Source organism: Malaclemys terrapin, chromosome 7 (genome assembly GCF_027887155.1).
Source record: "Malaclemys terrapin pileata isolate rMalTer1 chromosome 7, rMalTer1.hap1, whole genome shotgun sequence".
NCBI lineage: Eukaryota > Metazoa > Chordata > Testudines > Emydidae > Malaclemys > Malaclemys terrapin.
Genome location: NC_071511.1, coordinates 59,186,572 through 59,213,608, shown reverse-complemented (window position 1 = coordinate 59,213,608; position 27,037 = coordinate 59,186,572). Strand labels below are relative to the sequence as shown.

Genomic DNA, 27,037 nt, shown 5'->3' with positions numbered 1-27,037 from the left:
ATTATTCCATGAGTGACTTAAACCTGGAAGGGAGGTTCTTCCAAGGAGGTTATTCCTTAACCCACCATGGCCGTGAACAGACAAGTTTTAGAGGGGTTGGCCTTCTGCACCAACAAGTAGCTGCATGACTCCTTATGGAAGGTGAGTTTATATTTCTCTTCCTCAAAGCCAAGAGGACAAGAAAAGCTAGCATTGGGAAGGAAAACAAGCATTGGTGTGAGACGTGTCAAGCTAACTGTGACAACAACTAAACACAATCAATCACCAGGTCATAGGACAGCTTTCCAGGTGTGTCCTCACTATCTTTGAACTGGCAGTTTATTTTAAACCAAAACACCCTGTAAATAGAGAGAGCCCCTGCCTCAGAGAGTTTACAAGCTCAGTGTGAGGCTACAGATAATTAGGGGATAAAACAAATAGAACAGGGAAGTGATATTAGTCAGCAAGATAGTCAAACATCCCAGCAAACCAGCTGTCTAGCGAGTCTTGAACCTTTTGTAGCCATCACTGCAGAGAAGAGTTTTACTTCAGTGGGCACTCTAGATGTCCCCACATCACCATGGCATCTAAAGACCTCACAACTGCTAACATTTTGATCTTCCCAATATGACAGCTGGGGAAGTGCTACTAGCCTCATCTTATAGCTAGGGAAATGGGGCTCACAGAGACTTAGGTCCAAACCCTCAAGGGTATTTAGGCTCCTAACGGCCCTTATTTCAATGAAACCTAGGTGCCTTCTTGAGGATCTGGGCCCAAGCAACTTTGCTCAAGCTTACACATGAAATTTGTGTCAGAGCAGGGTATTGAACATGAGTTTCCCAAAGTACTACACGAGAGTGCCAACTACTGGATCATCCTGCCTCTCTGAAAAATTGAGGTATTACATCCCCTCTGATCATGAAAAATCCAATGGGCATTTTTCTCAAAGGGAGCAGTACTAGGCCCAATTTCAATTAACTCCATTCTTCAATCTTAAATTCCCCATATCATTTCAGCTGGACAAATTATTTCTCATTACTTCCTGTGTGGATTTAGCCACCTGTGACCATCTTCTACCCCAATGTAAACCATGGATTTGCCAGTGTCACGAGAAGTTCTAAAAAAGCCATGCACCATACAGCCATGCAACAAGATGAGTGCCCAGCAAGGCTGCCTCCAACACCAGTGGGTAAGATGTAAGCCGGTGTCTTTGTGGAGTGTAAACTCTTTGAGGCAGGGCCTGTCTCTTGCTATGTCTTTGCACAGAGCCTGACCCGTCTCAGCAAGGATAACACATACTACTATTGGATTGCGGCCTATAGAAACTAGCCCAGGGATGCTCCCCTGTCTTCCCTGGGGAAGGGGCTGCTCCTGAGGTACCATTTATAACTTGGCTAAACCCCAGTCAGGATCGTGCCCTTCTGGTGCTGAGGACAAGCACCAAGGGAGGAACGGCCACTGCTGCAAAGACCTGACTGCCTAAGAAGACAAAGGCAGACCTACGGTGCGGCATCGGGTACAGCATAGCAGCAGGGAGATCTGGGTAATGGCAGCATGTGGGAGGGCATCCCTGGTACAAACAGAAGGGGCAGAAGTTCCCCAAGAATGGGGGGGGGGGCATAGAGGGCTAGGAGGGGGAGTGAGGGGAGATACTGAGCAGGGCTGTAACCAGAGTGTGCGGCTGGGCTCTCCATAGGTAAGGCGGGCGGCAGAGCTCTGAGCTGTGCCCCAACACACTGTTGCCTTTCCCCCGAAGGAGCCCAGCTGTGCAGAGGTGGCCCAGGTCGGGAAGGAGGGCAGGGAAGGCTGCTGGGCAGCCAGCCAGCACCCTGGCTCCCAAAGCACAGCGAGCCAGGCCCAAGCCTGCCAGGCGGACCCACCAGCTTCCAACCCGCCAGCTCCTAGCAGGAGATGACAGTTTCCCCCCACATGTGCCCCTCTATGCATCACCTCCAGGGGCACAAATATGCTTTCTTACCCCGGGCGCTAAAATAACTAGTTGCGTCTCTAGTACTGAGACTCTGTTGGGGGGTGAGGGGGAACCGGCTACAGCCCAGGAAGGAAGGTCCTGGGGTTTTCTATCTGGTCCTGGGCCCATTCAAGCCCCTCTGGGTCCCACTCCCTGTGCCCCATGCCAGTCTCAGGTGCCATGGAGACTGCTCCAGAGCCTGCTGGTCCCTTTATTGGTGTGGGGACGCTCCTCCCAGCCTGTAGCTTCTTCTCGTTTGGAAGGGGAAGGGGGGACTTGCTAGGCCCAGTGCCTCAGGAGATCCCTCTGGGTTCGGAGACTGTGGAGACTGGAAGGCCCTGACTCACCCCCTGTAACCAGTGCTGTTGCTGGTGGATGCTTGCTCTGTGGATCTGTCAGTGGAGCTTTAGCAGATGCATACAGGCACTATGCCTACCTGCTGAAGGAACAGCCCAGGGAAGCCTATGGACTGGGTGGGTCTGACTGGAGAGTCTGTGAACAGGTACTGGTCCCTGAGACCCAGCACTGACGAGAAACACACAACCGCTGATGGACTGAACTCAGCTCTTGTACATGAAGCCATGGCCCCTTTTCCCTGACTCCAAAATCAGCCAGAGGAGGGACAAGGACGATCTAAGACCTTTCATTGTTCCTACATCACACCCATGGACTGTTGATCTAGGTCAGAGGTTCTCACAACAAATTTTTTGGTGGCCTCAGAGTGCGGCCACCAACTCTTGCTGGTGGCCACGCTGACAATTTTTCGGAAAATAATTAATTAACTTTAGGAACAACAAATAAATATTCACATATACATGTCCAAATCATTGTAATGTATTTATGTAGGTTTTTTTAAGACTCAATAATAAAAGTAATTTACAGTTGTCTCTATTCTTTATTGGACCTAAACAGAATAGAAACACAAATAAGGCACTTTGCATGTTATTGTCTTTTTGTTGTTTCTTTTGCGTTTTTGGTTTTGCTTTTTTTTCTTCTAAGACTTGCTAGCTGGTAAGTCTTCGGCTGTGAAAAGTGATATTTATACGTTTGTTAATACCCCTTTCACATCAGACTTAGCCCTGGCAAACCCTGTAACAAATTAAATCCTGAATGGGGAGATGGGCAGGGAGCCTGGAACCAGAGTCTGCCATCACGTGAACGGAGCCCGAAGCCCTGTGGCCGAAACCTGCCTCCCCTACCCCTGGGGAAAGTGGGGAATTCACTGGCTGCCTGCCTGTTTGTGTCTCCAGAGGTGGGCAGGGCCCAACCTCTGCTGGCAGCCCTGGGAGAGGGGCCACTGCTTTGCCCCCCCACCCATCGAAGCCCAGATGGCTGTGGCCGCAAGAAAAGTCCCTGGTGGCCGCATGCCGCCACTGTGGCCACATTTGAAAAACACTGGTCTAGGTGCTCAGTAAGCCAGCCCCAACCCCTCCTGCCTGTGTTCATGCTGAGAAACTTACAGACCTTAGCAAAAGCCAGCTCTGAGCTGAATGTCAGAAAACAAACTCAAGTGCAACTTGGCAGTTTGGGATTTGAAGGAGCATTTGTACTTCTTCAGTGTTAGGCCAAAAGAACCCTAGCACCTACATGCAGCTACCGCCAGGAACAATAGGGTCACATTCTAAGGTATAAGGGACGTTGGCATCTGGCAAGGCCAGCCAGGTCTGTGGGAAGTCAGAACTGCCCTTCTCATTTTATACTCTGTAATGTGTCTGGTATTTTGTTTGCCTTGTAGATCATTCCATTCCCCGCCCCCTTGCTCCCTTTCCTCAAACTCCGCATCACCACCACCATGTGCTTTGTGGTAGGAGTTCTGTATTCTGAACAGTTCATTGATGTCGGAGAGCATTATGGGACTTGCACTCTGTCAGTTGCACTCTTTGGCATCTATTGTAGACATACTTCCATGGGACCTGGAGACAATATGCAAAACACATCCCTGACTGATGCCCTATTGATATATCTGATCCCTGGTAACAGAGCCTGGGGTTAGGTACCACGCCAACCAATGTACCCAGACGTATCACGCACAACAATGTTACAAAGTGGGGTTCCCTGACTACAGGACTAAGCCTTATTTCATGCTGTTGGTTCCTACAGCTCATTCCAGCAGAGGATGAGGATGAAGAGGGTTTCCTCTCTCACAGACCCCGTTGAGATAGATCGGTCAAACTACTCCCTGACCCCTGTTCCCTCGGAGACCCTGATGGATTGGCAATGGAAAGGCACTGGCTCTACTTGTCTGCTGCTGCCCTCTGCAAAGCTCTCAAAGATGGGGGCGGGGGAGCAGCTACCTGGCACCTGCCAGAGGCTGGAGGAAATGGTCCACTGAGTCCTATACAGGGTAGATGGTGAGGCTCCTGGTCCCTCCTTCTCAGAAGATACCAAAGGTAATGTTAGGGCAGTATGGAGGAGGGGGTACATGTGTAGAAGAGGGGAAGGGCTGTGAAGACTAGATCAGTCCTTCTCTGCAAACTTTCATGGATCTTTTCTGCTTGTCATGGCATTTCTGTTCTATGCCCAGTTTGGTATGTGCCTAAAGACATCTCTGTCCTGGACATTGTGGAAGTCATGGGGCAGAGTGTGGTGTGCATTACAGGGATTTCACAAGATTTACTTTCATCTGCCACAACTTGTGGAATCTCTTTGAGTGAGTGTCCAGAGGCAAAGGTGCTGAGACTTGGTGAACTTGTTAGTTTGGTTTATGCTTGTGGAGGAAGAATGGGTTTGTTAGTCGCTTTCACAAGATAAAAACCTAACCAGGTGTGGTCTGTCTCTGAACGCTCCAGTTCAAACATCTGCCACAGCTATCCGCAGTCTGGGATTTGGAAAAGCATTTGTGCATCCAAAATATCTTTTCTGTTCTTCTACCTCTTGTATCTGTGTGCCCATTAAAGACGTAAAGCTTGGAGAGAGTGAGCTTCACACAGGCTCCAAATTCAGGCAGCGGAAACTGAGATAAGAGAACCGGTGATAAATGACAACTTGTAAGCTGTTTCACTGAGCTTTATCGGAAATGAGTTTCCGCCCCCTGACTCCCCACTAGTGATAATGAAGGGCCAGCTCCTCAGCGTCGTTCTGTGCTGGTTTACACCAGCTGGGGATCTGACTTCCAGCCTTAGGATCTTTCACTGGCTTGTTACCCCTTGGGCAGATTTGGGCTTCTGCTGACGCTAGACCAAAAGAACTACAGCATGTACAGGCAGCCTCTGCTAGGCCACTAGGGTCATGTTCTGAGGAATAGGGGACTTTGGCATCTGGGAAGGCCAGCCAGGACTGAGTGAGTTTGCGAGCTGTCTGTCTCATTCTTTGCTTTGTGACGTGCCTGATGGTCTGTTTGCCCTTTTAATTGTTCCTTCCCCTTCCTTGTTCCCATTCCGCAATAAACATCATCCTTTGCATTTCACAATATGTATTCAGAATGGTCTATTGATTCCAGATGGCATGATGAAAATGATACTGCATGTCAGTGCCATGGTGGCACCAACTGTGTACACACTTCCTGAGAACTGGAGATGTGTGCAAAACCAACTCCTAAGTGATGCCCGATCCCTGGTAACAGAGCCGGAGGCTAGGTACCCCATGAGCCCAGACCTATCCCTCTCAGCAGGATTACAAAGTGGGGTTCCCTGGCTACAGCACAAAGCCTCATTTGGTGCCATCAGCTCCTGCACCTCATTGTAGCAGAGAGGAAGCTGCAGAGGGATCCTTTTGTACAGAGATCACTCAATGCAACAAAAATAAATCTACTCACAGGGCTGTAGCCAGGGAGCTGTCTGGTTTTAGTTTAACTGCATCGAGTGAGGGACAAACTCCCACTGACTGACAGGAAGTAAAGGATGCATTGGACATAGCTCCACTCCATAATACTCTGGATAACCCCTAGCATGACCGATTGCTTTCCTACAGTTCCCTCTCTCACACCCCCCGTTTGGGGTAGAACACTCAGACTACTCGCTGGCATGCATGTGCACGCACACACAAGACCCCAGCGGATTCGCTGGCTCTACCTGTCTGCTGCTATCCTTTGCTAAACTCTGGGGGTGGAGGGTTGGCACCTGCTGGAGACCCCAAGGAAGGGAGCACGGGATCCCAGACAAGGTAGGGGGCAGGTGAAGCTACAGATCCCAACTTTTGGGAAGAAAGTGAAGGTATTGTAGAAGTTTGGGAAGGCAGTATGAGAGAGGGGACATGTGTGGGTAAGATCTGGACAAACTACATCAGGCCTGTTCTGTAAACATTCATGGACCTTCTGATCTTTCCTGCCTGTTCTGTACGTTGTGGAAGTCATTATGCATGTTGTGATTTGCATCCCAGGACTTGTTTTCCTCTTCTACAGCTACAAGCCCTGTGGGGTCTGCGTGAGTGTCAAGTGTGCGGGGAGGCTGGGGCTGAAGCATGGTGAACGTGCTAGTTTGGTTTATGCTTGTGGAAGAAGAATGGGTTCGTTAGTCACTTTCAAAGGACGAAAAAGATCTAACTTGGCACCCTCTCGGTCGCTCAGCATTCCAGACCAAGCACCTGCCCTGGCCTTCATTGCGGGCCCCTTCAGGTTTTCAGAGTGCAAGTTGTGAGCAGTGTTTGGTCTGGAGAGGTGCGGCTCTTGCAAGCTGCCAGGCAGGAGTTTCTTTGGAGGGCTACAGGGAGCCAGCTGACATGGCTAAATTCACAAAACTGGGGAGATTCCCCTTACATCTGGGAGCCCAGCTGGCACGTGGGAGACCCATGTTCAAATCCCCACTCCAAAGCAGGGCTGTGGATCCAGGTCTTTCATAACCCCAGGGCATTCCCTAACCCCCAGGCTACTGTATATTCAAGGGTGGGGCTTTCTCAGTCTCTCCTGTTGACACTGTTCCACTCTGTAAATAAATAGTCATTAGAGCAGTAACTACAGTGCAGCTACCCCCTGCTCCCAGGTGAACGCCCCATGTCGCAGCCTGGAGAGTCACTCACGTGCTCTTTCTAGCCCAAGGAACAGGTAAGTATTTAACCAAAAGTGGAACAGCTTCAGCAGGAGAAATTCAGAGTGGCCACCCCCACAATAGCCTGGTGGCTAGGGCACTCACTGAGGGGTGGGAGACACGGGGTCACATTCCTGCTGCAGAGGGGGTTTTGAACCTTGATCACCCACATCCAACTGGCTGCCTGGCCCCTCACCCATGTAATATGGGATAGAAATGGGGCACCTCCTCCCTCTCCTCAGCTGTGTGAATCTAGCTCTGGGTTTCTAAATTCCATTTGCTTTTATTTTCAAAAATGCCCAGAGTGGAAGTGAAACACTACATTTGGGGTGGAGCAAATCTTTCATTTGACCCAAAATAAAATAAATCTAAGGTTTTGAGTCACTGAAAAATTCAGTTTCAGGTTGGACCTGAAATGATTTTTTCCCCCCAGGGCTTCTGGTGACCTGAAAATCAGTTACTCGCAAAGCTCTGACATGGCCATTTGCAGGTGAGGAAATGAGGAAGGAGGCGAAGGCCTAGGGTTCCTGCTACTGCATCACAGGTCACTGGAATTTCATAAGAAGCGTCCTTGTGTAACCCTTCTGCCCGTCAGAATTAGCAGTAACAAGGGCCGGGCTCAGTATCTAGGGGTTCCTTTTCAATAACACAATGCAAAACGGGCTCGAGCCCCCACCCAGTGACCTGGGACAATTACATACCACCTGTGATGTTGTGCAGTCTATATGGTTTTATAAAAACATGATAATAAGTGAATATTATGTAACTGGGATAGTTTTATAAAGATTTGATAATAAGTGAATATAATGCAACTGGGATATGCTTCGTGCAAAAGGTCTCTTGTAAGGTATTATTACAAAGCTCATAATCTACTGAGTGTGATCATCCTATTTGTAGAAATGTACCACTCTTATATCTAAAACTAGAAATATAAAACATAAGTCTGAGGGCCTATTGTAATTATGTAAAGTGTGGGCCATTAATGATGGTTTGGAATCTTGACGACTCCCATTAACAAGGACAATTGGCTGCAGATGGCTGTGTTTATCTGTTAGTCTTCCTGTATATGTGTGTGCTGGCAAGTGGGCAATGAAGTCTTGCAGTGACATGTGATCATGTCACCTGAACTGGAATCCATCTTTAACCTGGTGCTTTTCCAGTGAAGGGGGGGTGAAAACCCAGAGGGATAAAGGGTTCCCGCCTTATGCAAAAGATATATAAAGGGGTGGAGGAGAACAAAAGGGGAGAGGAGCCATCATGAAGAATCCCCTAGCTATCACCTGAGCTACAACAAGAGCTGTACCAGGGGAAAGAATTGTGCCCAGGCCTGGAAGGTGTCCAGTCTGAAAAAAAGCTTACTAAGCATCTCTGAGGGTGAGATTATCTGTATTCAGTTTGATTAGACATAGATTTGCGCATTTTATTTTATTTTGCTTGGTGACTTACTTTGTTCTGTCTGTTACTACTTGGAACCACTTAAATCCTACTTTCTGTATTTAATAAAATCACTTTCTACTTAGTAATTAACTCAGAGTATGTATTAATAGCTGGGTGAGCAAACAACTGTGCATCTCTCTCTATCAGTGTTATAGAGGGCGAACAATTTATGAGTTTGCCCTGCATAAGCTTTATACAGGGTAAAACGGATTTATCTGGGTTTAGACCCCATTGGGAGTTGGGCATCTGAGTGCTAAAGACAAGCACACTTCTGTGAGCTGTTTTCAGGTAAACTTGCAGCTTTGGGATAAGTTATTCAGACCCTGGGTCTGTGTTGGAGCAGACGGGAGTGTCTGGCTCAGCAAGACAGGGTGCTGGAGTCTTGAGCTGGCAGGGAAAACAGGAGCAGGGGTAGTCTTGGTACATCAGGTGGCAGCTCTCAAGGGCGTTTCTGTGATCCAACCCATCACACCACCCCCCTGGGTGCCTCTAAGAGGCAATACTTCCCCTCTCGCAAGCACAGAGTCTGAGTGTAGCAAAAGCCTTTTAATAAAGGGGGGAAACAACGCAACATTATGTGGGGAAACACCACAAACGGGATTCATAACACAAGCCATGAGCAAAAGACCCACCCACAAGTAAGCTTGGCAGTGTCCTATTCCCCTCAGAGTCTTAAGTCCAGCAACCCAACAGTCACCCCACCCACAGTTTCTGTCCTTGGTCAGTGCAGCCCCAGAGTGGTTCTTGAGTCCAGCAACCCAAAAGTCACCCCCCCACACACAGTTTCTGTCCTTGGTCAGTGCAGCCCCAGTGTGGTTCTTGCATCCAGCAACCCAAAAGTCACCCCCCCACACACAGTTTCTGTCCTTCCTCAGTGCAGCCCCAGAGTTCAGAAGTTCATCTGCAGAGTTTACCTCCCAGCCTGAGTGGAAGGGGGAAAGGTATGGGGGCATCTTACATTGGGGTTCTGCAGCAGTCTTCAGCACCAGCCATGCCTGTCCACCAGCCATCCTGCTAGCTGCTCTACTCCACTAGCCGTCCTGCTAGCCCCCCCACTTAACACCACTCTCAGTGATTTTGGCTCTTAGTAACTTCATCTGTTAGTGGGGGGCAGGCCCACATCACCTCAGTGCTGGCACACTCAGAACCACTAGCCCAAATAGGTTTAGGGCTTAAACCTAGGAAAGACTGATTTCAGCTCTTCAGCACCTAACAAGACCCCAATCACATGAAAATTAGTTGTATTATTGCACAAGGAGGTGAGGAAGAAGGGCCCAAGGAGCTATTTGTGACCCTCAGACAAAGCCCAGCCTTTTCTCAATTCACTGGGCTTTGGAACCCATGTCCCTTGCCTAGCAAGTGCTACTTAGTTGAGGGCGAGTCCCTCCATCATAAAATGCCAAGTACAGTTCTACTGTCCTTGATTCACATAACCTGGATAACAACCCTTTATTACTCCTGCCCCAATAACAAAGAGACTGGGGATCCCACAGCAGCCAAAGTGACCATTTGGACAAGCAGTCCATCATGCTAGGCAGGGTGGGTGTGCCCAGGCAAACGAAATCAGCCACTGAAGGCCTTTTCCACAGCTCACCACCAGATGTCAGCTCATTCTGACTCTACTTACACTTGCCAAGACCTCCCTGTTGCAAAGACTGGCATTAAGGGCTAACATTTCAGCACAATGAGCAGAGATTGCATGTAGGAATCCAGTTGTCCCAGTCACTCCCCACACAGTGCTGAAGGGTTAGCCCTAGGAGAAGGGATTACCTCAAGAAAGGGAATGTCTTCCAATGCCCTTGATCCTTTCCCCCAATAGTTTTTCCCTTGCTGCTTTATAATACACTATATTCCAAATGGTGCATTGATTCGTAATACTCAATGTACTTGTGTCGTCTTACCAGTGAGCAGATGATGCCCAAGCTAATGCCATACCAGTCAGTGAACAGAGGTTGATCAGCTGCAATGGCTAGCACAGCTCAGAGGTACAGCCCTTACAAAGGGTGGTAGTGCTGTGTTCCCAGCTAGCTGGGTGCTCCTGAAACTGGAGCACTGTTCCCACTGCTAGTTTGATTTCCTGCTGGTGAATGACAATGAGGAACCTGTTCAGTGTTCAAACAATCACGGGCCAGGATGAAGCCTGGCATCTGGCATGTGCAAACAGAGTAGAATGCTGGGTCTGGGTACCTGCCGGCTCTTGCAGTCAATCAGGTGGTAGCTGTGTGTGAGAGAAGCATGGCTGCACTGGAAACTGAGATGGATGGATCCTTCATGAACATATATGAACCTGGACAAAGGGCACTGAGGTGGATCAAGAAATACAGGCTGGTTCTTACTGTTTTCCTGAAAAGATTCACCCATCGCAGTTAGAAAAACTGCTGAAATCAGTGCGCTCTCCTCAAAGGAAGGAGAGGGAGCCCCATCGTTACTTAGCTCTTATTAAGAAGACACTCAGGGACTTCTGGTGCTTCATGTGAGTTTATTTTACTCTGGTGATCAAAGCTCAGTTATGCTAATGCAGGGAATAACAGAAACAATATAGAATCAAGTACAGCACGTTCTCACACACTGAACTGCTACTCAACAAGGAGAAGAAAAACCAGCTGTTAGTAGTGATGCTTCAAAGACCATCATGAATCTCTGAAGAACAGACTCATTCCATTGTTGATCATTGGTAGAAGGGGAAGGAGAGGCACTATGCAGAGAAATTCTAAGTGGATTCGTAATTAACCCACCCAGCCACGGACCTCGCAGGCTTTCGAGGGGTCGGCCTTCTCCACCACGCTGTAGCTGCAGGTGTCCTTGTTGAAAATGCTTTCACATTTTTCTCTGTCATAACCCGCAGGCGAATGATAGCTGTCATTGGGAGAGAAAAGAGCAAATATCAGGCTGTGAGAATGGGAAGCAAACTATCTCCAGTGATGACAGCATCCGCACTTCCAGCAGGAAGAGACTGTGTTGGGAGGCGTTAGAGCTGGCTGAGCTGTTTTCTAGCTAATAGTTTGATTAGCTGAGCCCCTTTTGCTGCTCATGAACAAAGTCTGACTTTTGCAGGGTGTTTCATTCTTTGTCATTCGACAAAGGGTCTGCAAACTAATTTCACCCGATGGCTTATTCTCAAAAAGTGCACATTTTGTTTGTTTATTTTTCAGTTTTCATTATTCCATTGTCTGATTGGTCACTTTAGTCACATGACACTCTTTCTGTTCTCTGATTCTATGAGTGTAATGGGAGAAGATGGGAAAACTACAGTCAAGGCACTGGGCCCTTGTTTCCCTCTTGGAGAGAAGGGGAGAGCAGTCTGGGGAGTTAGGAGAACTTAGACCAGCAGCCTTAGGGAGTTTTTAAGACATTACGTCCTGAGGCAGATTACGCATTTGTGAGGCCCTGGGCCAGAGCAAGTGAGGGCCTCTCCCCACACCTTGCACCTGCAGTCCCCCTGCCCCTCCCCCCACGTTCCTGCCAGGGAGCAGAGTCGGGGCACAGGGTCTTCTCCCGCTCCCCAGCAGGAGCACCGGATGGGCAGAGCGGGACAAGTCCTCACACCCTGACCCCACTCCCCGGCAGAAGCACTAGGTGGGCGGGCGTAGCCGATCAGGGCACAGGGGTGCCCATTTTTCCAGAGTCCCCCAATTGGCCCAGTGGCTAATCCACCACTGATTACATCGTCTTCTTTCTAGCCAGTTGAGTCAGGCCTGACATCACTACTAGAAAAATGAAAACCGAACTCCAGAAATCTGAGCTCTTCTCCTAAACCTGGAGGCTGTATTTTTTAACATGAGCTAAATTTGCAAAGGAAATTTTCCTATTCCTGGTAATCTCTCAGATAGAAGCTTCATATGCTGCTTTCTCTCTCATGGGGGGGAACAGCTTGGAGTATATAAGCAACAAGGTGCAGGACTTCTTAGGGTATTTATCCTCCTCATGCTTCTGTGAGGTAGAGCAGTGCCATTATCCCCATTTTACAGATAGGAGACTGAGGTAGAGAGAAACGAAGTGACTTGCCTGAGATCACACATGAAATCTGTGGCAGAGCAGTGAATTTAACGCAGTTCTCCATGTCCTGGCTAAAACCTTAACCACTGGACTATCCTTCCTCTCTGATCATCAAAAATCTATGGCACTTTTCATAAAGCTAGGGGTGTTAGTCGCAGTGACCAGATCAAATTTCAGTGAACTACTTTCCCCATACAATTACAACTGGATAAAGTATTCCCCATCACTTCCTGTCCAGTTCTGTGTGGTTTTAGACACCTGTGACCATATTCTACGCTAGGATGTATGCACACTTTCTAAAACACTTGAAGATCTTCTAACTAATGTGGAAAGGGACTGTATTAACCTTTGTTGTACAGGGCCAAGTTCAGTATCAGCACTAAACAAGGGATTTGTCAGTGTCACAAGCAGCTCTAAAGAAAGCTGTACAGCCAGACAACTTGATATGTTTCCAGCAAGGCTGCCTCTAATACCAGTGGGTTGGATGTAAGCTAAGGAGAATGCAGCCATTAACCCAGTGGGTGGAAAAGATCTCTTGGTGGAGCTGTGACTTTGGGAGTGTGTTTATTCGAAGTGTGGTTGGCGAGAGCATCATGTGGCTTTCACGCTGGAAAGATGCTACAGGTTCTGTTGAACTTACGTGGAGCAACAGCGTATTCCATTCCGGCTGCAGTGACATCTGTTGCAATTTGCAGTCCAAGTGGCACCAAATTTATGCACCTTTTCATCTTGACTACAACCTACAATAGAACAAAAACCCAAACCCTTCCCTTAAACGCTGACAGATGACTAACAACTTAAATATCTCTATGCATCTTGTAAATGATTGATGGGCATGTGTTGGTAGGGTTCAGCTGAAATGTAGTTCCCTTCACTCTTGTGTTCACCTGAGTTATATTTCAGCCTCGTTTACTACTTTGAGAACACGAGCTGATTTTCTCTTCGTTTTCTGCACTCGTGGGACAAATCTTTTGTGACACTGAGCAGTAAATAACTGGGGCCATATCCTGCCAGAATAACACATTTAAAACTAACAGAGGGTCCTGTGGCACCTTTAAGAACCTCACTTCTTCAGATGCATCTTACCCACGAAAGCTTATGCTCCCAATACTTCTGTTAGTCTTAAAGGTGCCACAGGACCCTCTGTTGCTTTTTACAGATTCAGACTAACACGGCTACCCCTCTGATACTTGGCATTTAAAACTGCCATCAACTCCAGTGGGCGTCTGCTTGAACAAAATGATGGCCTGCAAGCCCACTAGAAAACCTACACGTGTGGAATCGCCGTACTGGGGCTTCTCTGTCAGTCGCTTACATAGAGAAAGTTTTGTGTCCTTTATTTAGAGTTTGGATTCATGTTATTCTTTGATTCTTTGGGATAGAACAGAAAGGGAAAGGGATCCAGCTAGAATGGACACTGTCGCTACACAGCATCAGAACACACAAAAGCTATTGCTTGAATCAAATCCATTGGACGTCTGCCGTCTGTGATGCTTTGTGTGCACGCCTCTTGCCCACTGCCTCCCACTCTAAATATATAATTTGGGAGGTCTCCTATATTCCCCTCTTAATCCCTCTTTCATACCTTTCCTGGCTATTCTCAATGGCGATCAGCTAACATAGACCAATTCAGAGAGAGTGTCTGTGGTTCTTACCTTCGGTAGATTTCAATGGGTCATTTCGTTGATAAAAACAGAATGCATCGCATAGTGTCACCAAGATGCCAAAGGCAAAAAGGATACCCAGAAAGCACTTCTGTAAGTGGGAGACATGGCAAGAATGAGGTGTCTTTTCAATGCTTACAAGCTAAAAACAGTTCATTTGTATGGAGTCAGACAGAAGAAATCTTGATATGCATAAAAACAAAAATCAAGAAGAAATAATTCCAAAGAACAACACAAATTTTCCTTAGGGTATGTCTTCACTACCGGCTGGATTGGCGGGCAGCGATCAATCCAGCGGGGATCGATTTATCCTGTTTAGTCTAGTCTCACCATAGTGAAGACACCGTGGTAAGTAGATCTAAGTACGTCGACTTCAGCTACGTTATTCACGTAGCTGAAGTTGAGTAACTTAGATCAATCTCCCCCCAGTGTAGACCAGGCCTTAATCTATGTGACTTATTTCTGAGTAGGAAAACCCAAACAAAAAAAGAAACAACCAGTATAGACCTGAGTGAGAAAGTGCATAGAGTGTTACTATGAATAGACTGCAGCTGTGACCTCTACTTCCCAGCAGATACGCAGCAAGACTCATGATGTTGAAAGGCGCAATATGCAGAAAACTGATTCATATCACCTCCTCTTCATTTACAAATCTATATACACCAGGGAAACTGCCACCTATTCTGCAAATCCTGCACTCATCAAGAGACTGTCAAATTCTGCCTTTGGTTACACCTGTAATTATCATGGGGTTGCATGGGTGTAAACCAGAGCAGAGTTTGGCTTCTGTTCTCTTCCCGTCTTTTGAGGGATGCCTAAGTGGTCGGCTTTTGCAATCTCTTCATGAAGCTAACAGTGTGCTGGAGAGGACACCTCCTGGTATCTCAGAATAAAGGGACTATATAAATTTTATAAAATTTGTATTTTCCATCTAGAACTTCGGATTACATGGTTCTAAACAGCTCCAGAATCAGAAAAGGCTTTTTACAAAGGGGCTGACTTTTCCCAGGATTAAAATATCAATAGGCAAAAGAGCCACAGAATTACATGTGCAGCTCCTAGCAAACAGTTAAACAAAATCCATTGTTTTCATAAAATTATGGCCATGATCTTAATTTCCTTAGAGACTCCTGCAGGTATTCAGTCAAATAGAGGCAAATCAAACACCTCTCTAGTCAGGGATTTCTCTCTAATAGCAAATTCAAAACAAATAGCTTTATCAGGCACTATCAGCTTTTACAATCTGAAACTGACTTACCATTGTAAAATTGGTTGCTCCCAGTCTGTGGGAAGTTTTCTGCAGTGAAATTATACACTGCATGAAAACAAGTATTGTGCAAGGCCTTGTATTGAGCAATGTATTCCCATTCCAGAGAAGTCGTGCTGAACGTTTCTGCAGAAGTTACTGAAATTTGACCAGTTGGCAACAGGAGGTTTTGTCTCGGCGAGGCACAAAATTAAGCGAAAGGCTGTATTGGAGCTCTCTGTTCAATGTTTCACATCCACACTCATAACAAAAGCCTTTTCTTGTGATAGACCAGCAGTGACAGGCCTTCAAGAAGAGCTCGCATAAGAGAAACAAAGACAGACACGGTGTAATGCTAAGAAAAGTGGCAGCATTCCACTGCTCATACTGCTCTGCTGTCTCAAAGCAGAGTCTAGAGACTTCTCATGAGGCATTGGTGCTAGGCATTGCCTCTTTCAAAGGGTTAATGTAGAATTAAGGGATGGATTGTGGCCTGCTGGATAGAGCATGAAACTGGGAGTGAGGCGTTCTGAGTTCTATTGCCAGCTCTTTAACTGATCCATGTCAGTGCTTAGATGCTACAGTGACGAGTGCTATAGAAAAACCTAATATAGTTCGACTTAGTGGATGTTGAGGGCAAAACTCCCTTACATCTAGGAGCCTGGAGGAAAGAGCTCAACTTTCAGGTCTCCGTCAAAGCTGGAAAACTCTATAAACGTCTTTTCCAAATTCTCTTCCTTTCCTCAAACTACCTGGAAACCCAGCAGAAGCAACATTTCCACCCTGATTCTAACGCCAGTTCTGGAGTTCCTCTAGTCCTGCAGGAAGGGAGTGTCTAATTTTACAGAAACTCTGGGCTATTGATTGGAATCCAGTCTTCTTCAATTGAATTCAGTGCAAATGCAAACCAGGGGAGACTTCAAATGAAAGTGTTCAAGTAAAGCTACCAAAGTAGGTCTGGAGCAACTACATCAAATGAGTCTTAACTAAAGATTCACAAAGAATGAAGCAGGATGGTGATTAAAGAGTCTTTTTAAGTGGTGAACATGCCTGGTGTTGATTAATTGTACTGTCCGTTGCCTGACCACATTTTGGTTCATTAGGAAGTTTATCCAGAAGCCAAATAACCAAGATCAGTCAGGTTTATTGCTAAGAGCCAATAATAATGTAGTACAGGAAATAAGGCTCCATCTGATACCAGTTCCCAGGAAGCTGTCTTGTGCAGTGTTGTTAAATTCACCTTACAAAGAAGATGTAAACATTTCAGCTAGGAGTATTTATAGGATGATTTCTCGGATGATTTTACAAAACTCTTTACACATCACTAAAATACAACCCTTCATTTCGTCCCAGTTCCTTAACTTATCGTTTTGCGCCTTTGCCTTCCTTATTTTTGTTTTGAGTACTAGCATTCCCAGTTCTGGTCCATAAAGCTACCTCCCTAGCTTGTATTAAGGCATAGAACAATTATATTTTGATGTTGACATGTTTCCTATCTGCTTATGCCAAGTGCTGAGTTGTACTATTGCAGGGTATTGCAGGACGTAGTTTAGCATGAGTGAACAGAACTCTGGGGAAAACATAGGCCAATTCATCTCTTATAATTGCCAGGCATTCATATAATGTGACATATGCAAACCTACCATATATGCACTGGCTAACACTGGTAACCATGCTCAGCTGCCAACCGTGACAAATCCCACCCAACAAGTTACTGTCAAATCCATCCTTCAGCTACTGTAACAAATGGCATCTCCATTGTGCTAAACACAGTAAAAATACACAGTAGAGACAGTACCTGCCCTGAAAAGGTTACAACATAATTAGACAAGACAGGCAAAAAAATCATTGTTATTCCCATTTTACAGATGGGGAACTGAGGTATCAAGAGAGCTACTGACTTGCTGTAACGGGCTCTACAAACCCCATCCTGAGCATAGACAGTGGGGAGAGGACAGCCTCCCCTGTTTACAAGCAAGCAGCTTGACCACACCCCCAGGCAGCTGCCAATCGTGGAGGCAGGCATCCACAGCTGCAGCCAAGAGAAGAAACAAGGCCTGCAATAAAGGGGAGAGCACAGAGAAGGAAAGGGAGGCAGAAAAGCCTGGGCCAGCACAGTGGTGACAGCCCCACATCAAGCTGCCTCGAAGAAAACAGCCAGGAGACTCAAAGAAACTACAAGCCCAAAGAGTGAAGGGTTGGCGGGCTTAATTGGAGGTGAGGGTCCAGGAACCAACCTGACTGAAAGCAAACTAAGGAGGGTCAGTCTGGAGAAGCTGAGGTCCCTTGAGAGACCACACAGAGAGACGGTGACAACGTAGTACCACAAGTGGGCTTGCAGTTAACCATCCCTGCAGAAAAGGGAGACAAACCAACAAAACAACCTTTCCTCCTTTTTTTTCTGTATGGACAAGGGAACTCTGGAAGTGCATCCGCTCCTGCAGTGTCTGGCCGACTCACAAGCACAACAACAACAGCTGTTCAAATAGCTGGCAGCCTGTCAGCAACAGTTGTTGCAATGGGTAGCAGAACTAGTACCTGCCGCTACCCCTCAGAGTCCCGCCCCTATAGGGAATGCGTCCCCCATGATTCAGGGCAACAATCTGACCCAGACGCTTCCAAAGATGACCACAGACAATGAGCCTGCATCGTTCCTTATAACCTTTGACAGGTAGCCACGGCTTTCCAGTGGGCAATCTGGCTCCCCCCACTCCTCATCGGGGAGCCCCAGGCAACATACCAGGGGCAAAGAAGTGAGGAGTCCTGTGTTGAGCCTTAGAACAAGTAGCCACGATAGAGGACAGCGAAGTGAATTCCCTAAAGGCAATACCCCCACTTTGCCCTTAAATGGGCTTGTTATATTGTGCAGATCAAGACAAGCAGACACAAGAGATATAGACAAAACTGCTAATAATGTGGGTAAATTGCTGCGAATTACTGCAGCTGGTGCACGCTACCCCATGTGCAGGACATCTTGGGGAAGACAAGATGCAGTTAGGATCCTGGCCTGACACTTTTGGTCAGGAGTCTTTAATTCTTTAAGTCTTTAAGGAAGTGGAGAATTTCTGTGCTTCATGTCCAATGCCAATTGACAGCCCCTAAGGGAATCCTGCAGGCTCCACTAGTACCCCTGCCTTTGAAAGAATAGGAATTGACCTTATAGACCCTCTAGAGAAGAGTGACACTGAACATCAGCATATATTTGTCATCGTGGACTATACCCAGAAGCAATACCACTCCAGTCTATAACGGCTAAGACTATCACTAATGAACTGATGAAGGTCTTCGCGCGGGTAGGGTTGCCTGAAGAAATCCTGACCAACCAGGGGACAAATTTCACATCCTGGCTGATGAAAGAAATATGGGAACTATTAAAAATCAAAGCATTAGGCACATGTGTGTGTCACCTGCAGATGGACGGTCTAACAGAAAGATTCAATCAGACACTCTAATATGCTCAAGAAAATTCGTTGCTCAGGATCTCTGACACTGGGACCAACTTCTCCCAGCCTTACTCTTTTCTCTAAGCCACATCAGGGTTTTCACTCTTTGAATGGTTATATGGATCACAACCAAGGGGTATACTCGACCTGGTATGCAAAATCTGGGAAAGCCAAGCACCAAGAGCTGAAAACCTAGAGCATTATGTTTTAAAGTTACATGAGAAACTGGAGGCTATGGGCACATACACTACAGAAAATCTCAAGGAAACACAGGAACAGCAACAATGATAAAGGAGCAAGGGTGTGCGTCTTTCAGCCGGGCACCAGAGTGCTGTTACTTCTTCCAAGCTCGGAATCAAAGTTAATGGCCAAGTGGCAAGGCCCTTTCAAGGTGATAAAAGTGATAAAGAAAGTGGGGACCATGGGCTATGTGGTCAAACAACAAGGGGGGGGGAAAGGAACACTAAGTTTACTGAAGCCCTGGAAAGCCAAGGAAAACCTTATCTGGAAGGATGAGAACTAAGACCTGAAGTTAATGACTGCCTAAAAGAAAGCTCAGTACCCCTCAGAAAGAACCTAAACCATAAGCAAAAGCAAGGGCACCTCAGCTGATGGCCACTTTTCCACATATTCTCAGCTGTCCTCAGGAAAATGATCCTGGCACAACATCGCATTAATACAAAACCAGGTAAGGTAATACAGAAGGGCTCCAACCAATCCCCAACAAGTTGAGGGGGGCCATCGAGAAATGGATCAGGACCATGTTACAACTTGAGGTTACAGAGTCCCGGAGTGATTGGAGGAGTCCTATCATGGTGGTCTCAAAGCCAGGTGGCTCACTACATTTTGCATAGATTTCAGAAAAGTGAAGCAATTTATAAATTTGATGCCGACTCCATGCCACGAGCGGATGAACTCCTAGTCCTACTGGCAGAAGCTCAATACATCGCCACTTGGGATTTGAAAAAGGGATATTGGCAGGTCCTTTTAATGCCAGATTCCCAGAAGACGGCTTTTTCTACACCACTTGGTGCTATTTCATTTTAAGACCATACCCTTCGGGTTACACAGAACATGAGCCACTTTCCAACATTTTATGGACCGATTACTCCAGCAGGGCAGTCAGTATGCAGCAGCATTCTTGGACGATGCAGTCATCTCTAGCAGGGATTGGGACTCCCAGTCTGAACAAAGTAGCCACCATTCTCTGATCACTGAGAGAAGCTGGGTTAACAGCACACCCCGCTAAATGAGCAATAGTGAAGGAAGAAGCCCGTTATCTGGGACACAGAGTCAGTGGAGGGCAAGTCCATCCTTTGGTGGATAAAGTTCATGCCTTACAGGCATATAAGATCCATGACCAAAAGGCAAGTGCATGCCTCGCTAGGCTTAGCTGGCTACTACTGCCAGTTCATACTCCATTTCACCACCATAACGGCCCCACTACCTGACTTAAATAGAATGCTGCCCCAAGACGGGTGCAAAAAATGCTATTCAAAAACTCAAGGCTATACTCTGCAAACACCCACTGCTGTATAGCCCACATTTTGAAAAGGAATTTGTGCAACAAACAGATGCATTGGACATTGGACTAGCGGCAGTCCTTTCTCAAGAGGTAGATGGAGAAGGATAGCAAATGGGCCAAGACAAATACCTCATTTCACACAGACCGAACAACCATGAGATGATACATTTTGGTCACCAATACCTAAGCCAGGGGTCCTCAAACTTCATTGCTTCACAACCCCCTTCTGACAAGAGAAATTACTACACCACTTCAGGAGGGGTGGCTGAAGTTCGAGCCTGCCTAAGCCCCACCACCTTGCATGGGGGGGCCAAAGCCTGAGCCACCACCACCTGGGCCACAGGGGCCAAAGCAGAAGCTCAAGGGCTTCATCCCCAGGTGGGACCCTGTAACCTGAGCCCCACCAGAGCTAAAGCTCTAAGGCTTCGGCTTCAGCCCCAGATGCCAGCAAGTCTAATGCAAGCCCTGGTAACCCCATTAAAATGAGGTTGCGACCCACTTTGGGGTCCCGATCCACAGTTTGAGAATCGCAGACCTAAGCTAAACTTAAACCAATAACCTGAATGTGAAAGGCTCTGCAATAATTAATTAAGAGGAGAGAAGACTGTGAAGTATTACAGAAGAACCTAGCTAAGCTTAGTGATTGGACAACTCTACAGCAGATGAAATTCAATGTATGTAAATACAAGAATTTGAACTAATCATACATACTAAATTAACTACTTGGGGGAAAGATCTAGGCATTGTTCTAGACTAGAGCTCTGTGAATAACTAATTTTGTGGTTTATTGCAATTCAAAAAAATAAATTTAAAAAAAATTGTTTCGGGTCAAACTAAAAATGTTTTTTTTTAAATTTCAGCTAATCTAATAGTTGAAACAAATTGTTTGGGGTTGAACAAAATATTCAAAATATTGTGAATTTTTTTTGGAATTTTTAATTTTTTTAAACTGAAACAATCTGGCAAAGCAGACATGAAGTCACCAGATATTTTGATGTTGCCAAATCTGCATTATTTATTTATTTATTTGAAAAAAAAACAAAAGTTTTGGGTGAAACTTTTGCCCAGCTCTATTCTAGATATCTCATTAAAAACATCCACTCAAAGTTTGGTGACTTTAAATAAAGCAAAACTAGATATTAGGTTTCATAAAGTAATAGCTACAAAATAATTCTGACAATATTAATACTGTTATATAAATTAATATACCTCCTCACCTTCAATACTGTACAGTTCTGGTCACGCTGTCTCCAAAATAGTATAGCAAAGATAGAAAAAGCTCTGGGAAAGAAAGATGGATAAAAACAGGGAAAGGCTTCCATATGGGTGGAAAGAAAAGATAAGGACTATTTAGTTTAGAGGAGAGAAAATGGGATGTGATAGTTATGTAAAATGAGAAATGATGTAGGGAACTGAAAGCAAGTGCTCCTCTTTGCCCTTTCATAATGCAAGAGCTAGGGATCACACGATTAATTAGAAAAGCAACAAATTTAAAACTGATTAAAGAGAATATGTTTACGCAATGAATAATTACAGTAGACCTCACTGCCACAAGACCTTGAGGCAAAACATTTAGTCAGATTCTATAAAGGATTAGACGATGACACAAATAATAAAAATATTTGGAGTTACACTAACAAAGTTAGACATGTATATGGATATAAGCCATCACAATGTAGGGCATAAGTCAGCCACTAATTAATGAGCTTGAGAAGATGCTTCCCCTATGGGCAGGTTATTCCATAATTGTCCATATCTGTGTTTCTTGCACCTTCCTCTGAAGCAGCTAGTACTGGTCACAGTCAGAGACAGGATGTTGAAGTAGATGGTCCATTGATTTGATCCAGTCTGGCTATTCCTATGTGCCAGAGTAAAATATGCTCTATTTTGAAATGGACTAAACTCCCAGGAGGTAACTTGAAATCTGCCCCTTTATGTCAATTAGAACAGTGCAATTCTCAATGGCTTTAGAGTCAGTGGTGCTTTTACAATGACCATTTCTCCCACCACCGAAAGAAGACGTTCAGCCCTGTGAGTAACATAGACAAGCACCATCTAGCAAATGTTCATTGGTATTCTCATAGAATTACCCTCATCCTTTCATTCTCTTTATGGACCCCTCCAGGTATTCTTTAAAATGTATGTAAATAAGATACGTGCATAGTTGGGTAGCTGTCACTAGCCCAAAGAGTAACTAAAATAAAGTAAATAGGAATATAGACTGCATCCTTTTAAAGCGTGAGATGCACACTCTGACTTACCATTGTGAAAGCTTTCCCTGCCGGAGATCACACAGTCTGTGGGCACTTGTGTTTTTGGCAGATTTATAAACCAGATAAAAACAAGTTTTTTGCAATGCCTAATGCTGAGAAATTTGAATGTACGTAAATAACTCAAATATTTGCTCAGAAATCACATCAGTGGGTATGATTGAAGTCTAGGTCAGTTGGCAGGGGAAACGTTGACTCTGGTAGATAAGTGAGCCGATCCAAAGTCCACTGAAATCAATGGAAAGATTCCTATGACTTCAGCAGTTTTTGGATCATCCCCTAGGGCAGGGGTGGGCAAACTTTTTGGCCCAAGGGCCACATATGGGTGGGGAAACTGCATGCAGGACCATGAGTGTAGGTCTGGGGCACAAGATTGGGGTTTGGGAGGGAGTGCAGGGTGTGGGAGGGGGTGCAGTGTGCAGGAAGGGCCTCAGGCCAAGGGGTTGGGATGCAGGAGGGGGTGCAGAGTGCGGGAGGGGGCTCAGGACAGGGAGTTGGGGTGAGGCGTGCAGGAGGAGTTCTGGCTCCGGCCCGGCACCGCTTACCTTGAGCGGCTCCGGGGTGGCAGCAGCTCGCAGCGAGGCTAACGCAGGCTCCCTGCTTGCCCTGGCCCCATGCCCGCATCCCAGAAGCGTCCGGCACTACGTCCCTGCGACCCCTGGAGGAGGGGGGACAGAGGGCTCCGTATGCTGCCCTTGCCTGTGGGCACCACCCCCCGCAGCTCCCATTGGCCGCAGTTCCCTTAGCATTAGCCCCAGGGGTGGCAATCCCGTGGGCCGGATCCAAAGCCCTAATGGGCTGGATCCGGCCCGCGGGCCGTAGTCTGCCCACCCCACCCTAGGGGCCTGATCCAGTAAAGCCCTGAAGTACAAACTTAGCCTTAAGCATATGAGTAGTTCCATTGTCTCCATGGAAACTACACCATGTGCTTAAGATGAAGCACATACTTGAGGGCTTTGCTGGATTAAGGCATAAATAAGTTTAAAACATGAACTGACAGCCATCTTGGCCCAGTATCTTCCCATGATAAGTGTATATCATATGCTTTTTGCGGTGGTGGGGAAGCAGCATGGTCCAGGGGCAAGGGTGCAGAACTGGGACTCGGAAGACCTGGGATCTGTCCCTGACTGTGCCGTGGACCTTGCTTGGACAAGTCACTTCATGTCTTAGTATCTCTGTCAAGCAGGTGAGATTCCCCAGCCATGGCAGGACATCCATGCAGGAGAAGGAAAGCTCCAATTGCAAACCAAGAATGTCAGCCCTGGCCAGCTGGTCTGTAAAAGTTGTGTCAGTCACACACGCTCTCCAGCTAACAGGACACACCAAAGCAATCAAGCCTCTTTGGATAGTCTTCTAGACATGATTGCTTACAAAAGGGGGAGCAGACATCATGCTCAGAAGAATGGCAATGCTCTACAGTCCCACAGCTATGTGTCAAGGGCCCTAGAGATTTATAGGAAATAAATGAATATAGGCAAACAACACAGGAATGCAGGGGCAAGATTAGAAAGACAAAGGCACAAAATGAGCTCAAACTAGCTACAGGAATAAAGGGAAACAAGAAGACTTTTTATCAATACATTAGAAGCAAGAGGAAGACCAGAGACAGGGTAGGCCCACTGCTCAGTGAAGAGGGAGAAACAGTAACAGGAAACTTGGAAATGGCAGAGATGCTTAATGACTTCTTTGTTTCGGTCTTCACCGAGAAGTCTGAAGGAATGCCTAACATAGTGAATGCTAATGGGAAGGGGGTAGGCTTAACAGATAAAATAAAAAAAGAACAAGTTAAAAATCACTTAGAAATGTTAGATGCTTGCAAGTCACCAGGGCCTGATGAAATGCATCCTAGAATACTCAAGGAGCTAATAGAGGAGGTATCTGAGCCTTTAGCTATTATTTTTGGAAAATCATGGGAGACGGAAGAGATTCCAGAAGACTGGAAAAGGGCAAATATAGTGCCCATCTATAAAAAGGGAAATAAAAACAACCCAGGAAACTACAGACCAGTTAGTTTAACTTCTGTGCCAGGGAAGATAATGGAGCAAGTAATTAAGGAAATCATCTGCAAATACTTGAAAGGTGGTAAGGTGATAGGGAATAGCCAGCATGTATTTGTAAAGAACAAATCGTGTCAAACCACTCTGATAGCTTTCTTTGATAGGATAACGAGTCTTGTGGATAAGGGAGAAGCTGTGGATGTGGTATACCTAGACTTTAGTAAGGCATTTGATACGGTCTCACACAATATTCTTATTGATAAACTAGGCAAATACAATTTAGATGGGGCTACTATAAGGTGGGTGCATAACTAGCTGGATAACCGTACTCAGAGAGTTGTTATTAATGGTTCCCAATCCTGCTGGAAATAACGAGTGGGGTTCCGCAGGGGTCTGTTTTGGGACCGGCTCTGTTCAATATCTTCATTAATGACTTAGATATTGGCATAGAAAGTACACTTATTAAGTTTGCAGATGATACCAAACTGGGAGGGATTGCAACTGCTTTGGAGGACAGGGTCATAATTCAAAATGATCTGGACAAATTGGAGAAATGGTCTGAGGTAAACAGGATGAAGTTTAACAAAGACAAATGCAAAGTGCTCCACTTAGGAAGGAAAAATCAGTTTCACACATACAGAATGGGAAGAGACTGTCGAGGAAGGAGTACAGCAGAAAGGGATCTAGGAGTTATAGTGGACCACAAGCTAAATATGAGTCAATAGTGTGATGCTGTTGCAAAAAAAGCAAACATGATTCTGCGATGTATTAACAGGTGTGTTGTGAACAAGACACAAGAACAACAAGGAGTCTGGTGGCACCTTAAAGACTAACAGATTTATTTGGGCATGAGCTTTCGTGAGTAAAAACCTCACTTCTTCGGATGCATGAAGAAGTGAGGTTTTTACTCACGAAAGCTCATGCCCAAATAAATCTGTTAGTCTTTAAGGTGCCACCAGACTCCTTGTTGTTTTTGTAGATACAGACTAACACGGCTACCCCCTGATACAAGACACGAGAAGTCATTCTTCCGCTCTACTCTGAGTTGGTTAGGCCTCAACTGGAGTATTGTGTCCAGTTCTGGGCACTGCATTTCAAGAAAGATGTGGAGAAATTGGAGAGGGTCCAGAGAAGAGCAACAAGAATGATTAAAGGTCTTGAGAACATGACCTATGAAGGAAGGCTGAAAGAATTGGGTTTGTTTAGTTTGGAAAAGAGAAGACTGAGAGGGGACATGATAGCAGTTTTCAGGTATCTAAAAGGATGTCATAAGGAGGAGGGAGAAAACTTGTTCACCTTAGCCTCTAAGGATAGAACAAGAAGCAATGGGCTTAAACTGCAGCAAGGGAGGTTTAGGTTGGACATTAGGAAAAAGTTCCTAACTGTCAGGGTGATAAAACACTGGAATAAAATGCCTAGGGAGGTTGTGGAATCTCCATCACTGGAGATATTTAAGAGTAGGTTAGATAAATGTCTATCAGGGATGGTCTAGACAGTATTTGGTCCTGCCATGAGGGCAGGGGACTGGACTCGATGACCTCTCGAGGTCCCTTGCAGTCCTAGAATCTATGAATCATTGGCAGGAGTTTCTTGTTCCAAAGTTTGCTAATAAATTAAGGGAGAGTACATGGGACCTTTCCTGGCTCTGACATTGACTTTCTGTGTGACCTTGGGCCAGTCCCTCACTTACAATTACTTACATACCTTTCAGGGGTGTTGTGAGGTTTAATTAAAGATTGAGCTGCGTTAGAAGTGCAGTGTATTATTTCCTATACATGCAGTGTTAGCTTCTGCATCAAAGTATTAATCTAATATTCACCTTTACAGATTCTTTTAAAATGTATAACTCTTATTTTACTCTAGATTCAACAGATTTCAGGCCAGGTTTTGTTCCATGAGGCTATGGTTTTACACTGATGTGGGTACTTGTGATCTAGAGCAGACAGAGCCAACACAGTTTCATAGTTCAGGAGGCAATGGTGATTCAACAAAGTGGGCATCAGCTGGGTAAGAGTCTTGGTGGTGGTGATCATTTTAAAGTCTTCCACTGGAAAGCAGGGCAAGCGGAATATGTACTATAGGATTTAGATTCCTTGAGGGTCCTTAATAGCCTGGAATGTGTGTTATACATACGGAAAAGGAAATAGGTCTGTCAGTTGCCACTGAAAGCTATTTTTCCTGCAATCGTCTGGACATATAAGGAACAGTGATGTGTTTAATGAGTCCTGATGCATGGGGGCATTTTTAATTGATATTGTCTAATCAAAATCTGCCTGTCCATGACATCTAGTCAAATAAAAAAACCCAATGTACGTAATTTTGAATTCCTTTCTGCTGAGCATGATATTAGACCAACAGGTGATAGTTCGTGTTATTGCTTCTTTGTGCATGATGCAACAGACAGACATAAAAGAAAACACAGTCTTAAATCAAACAGAAAGAGGCCTTTGTGCTGACCTTCTGAAAGTTCTGTCCCCAAATAGGGCAATGGCAAGTAGTGGAAAAGTTTCAAAGGCTCTGCTTTTCCCTTCAGTGGGCATGAAGTTGGCC

At 45.8% G+C, this 27,037-nt stretch overlaps 1 protein-coding gene across 1 annotated transcript; it reads right to left on the bottom strand.

The window, feature by feature from the left end:
• Positions 1-8,877: 8,877 nt before the first annotated feature.
• On the bottom strand, positions 8,878-15,604 carry LOC128841257 (beta-microseminoprotein-like). The gene is made up of 4 exons (XM_054036135.1): positions 15,265-15,604; positions 13,998-14,097; positions 12,983-13,082; positions 8,878-11,202 (listed from the first exon to the last, which is right to left on the bottom strand). Exons 1-4 carry the CDS (start codon positions 15,325-15,327, stop codon positions 11,073-11,075), a joined length of 393 nt encoding a protein of 130 aa, XP_053892110.1. The 5' UTR covers positions 15,328-15,604; the 3' UTR covers positions 8,878-11,072.
• Positions 15,605-27,037: the final 11,433 nt, after the last annotated feature.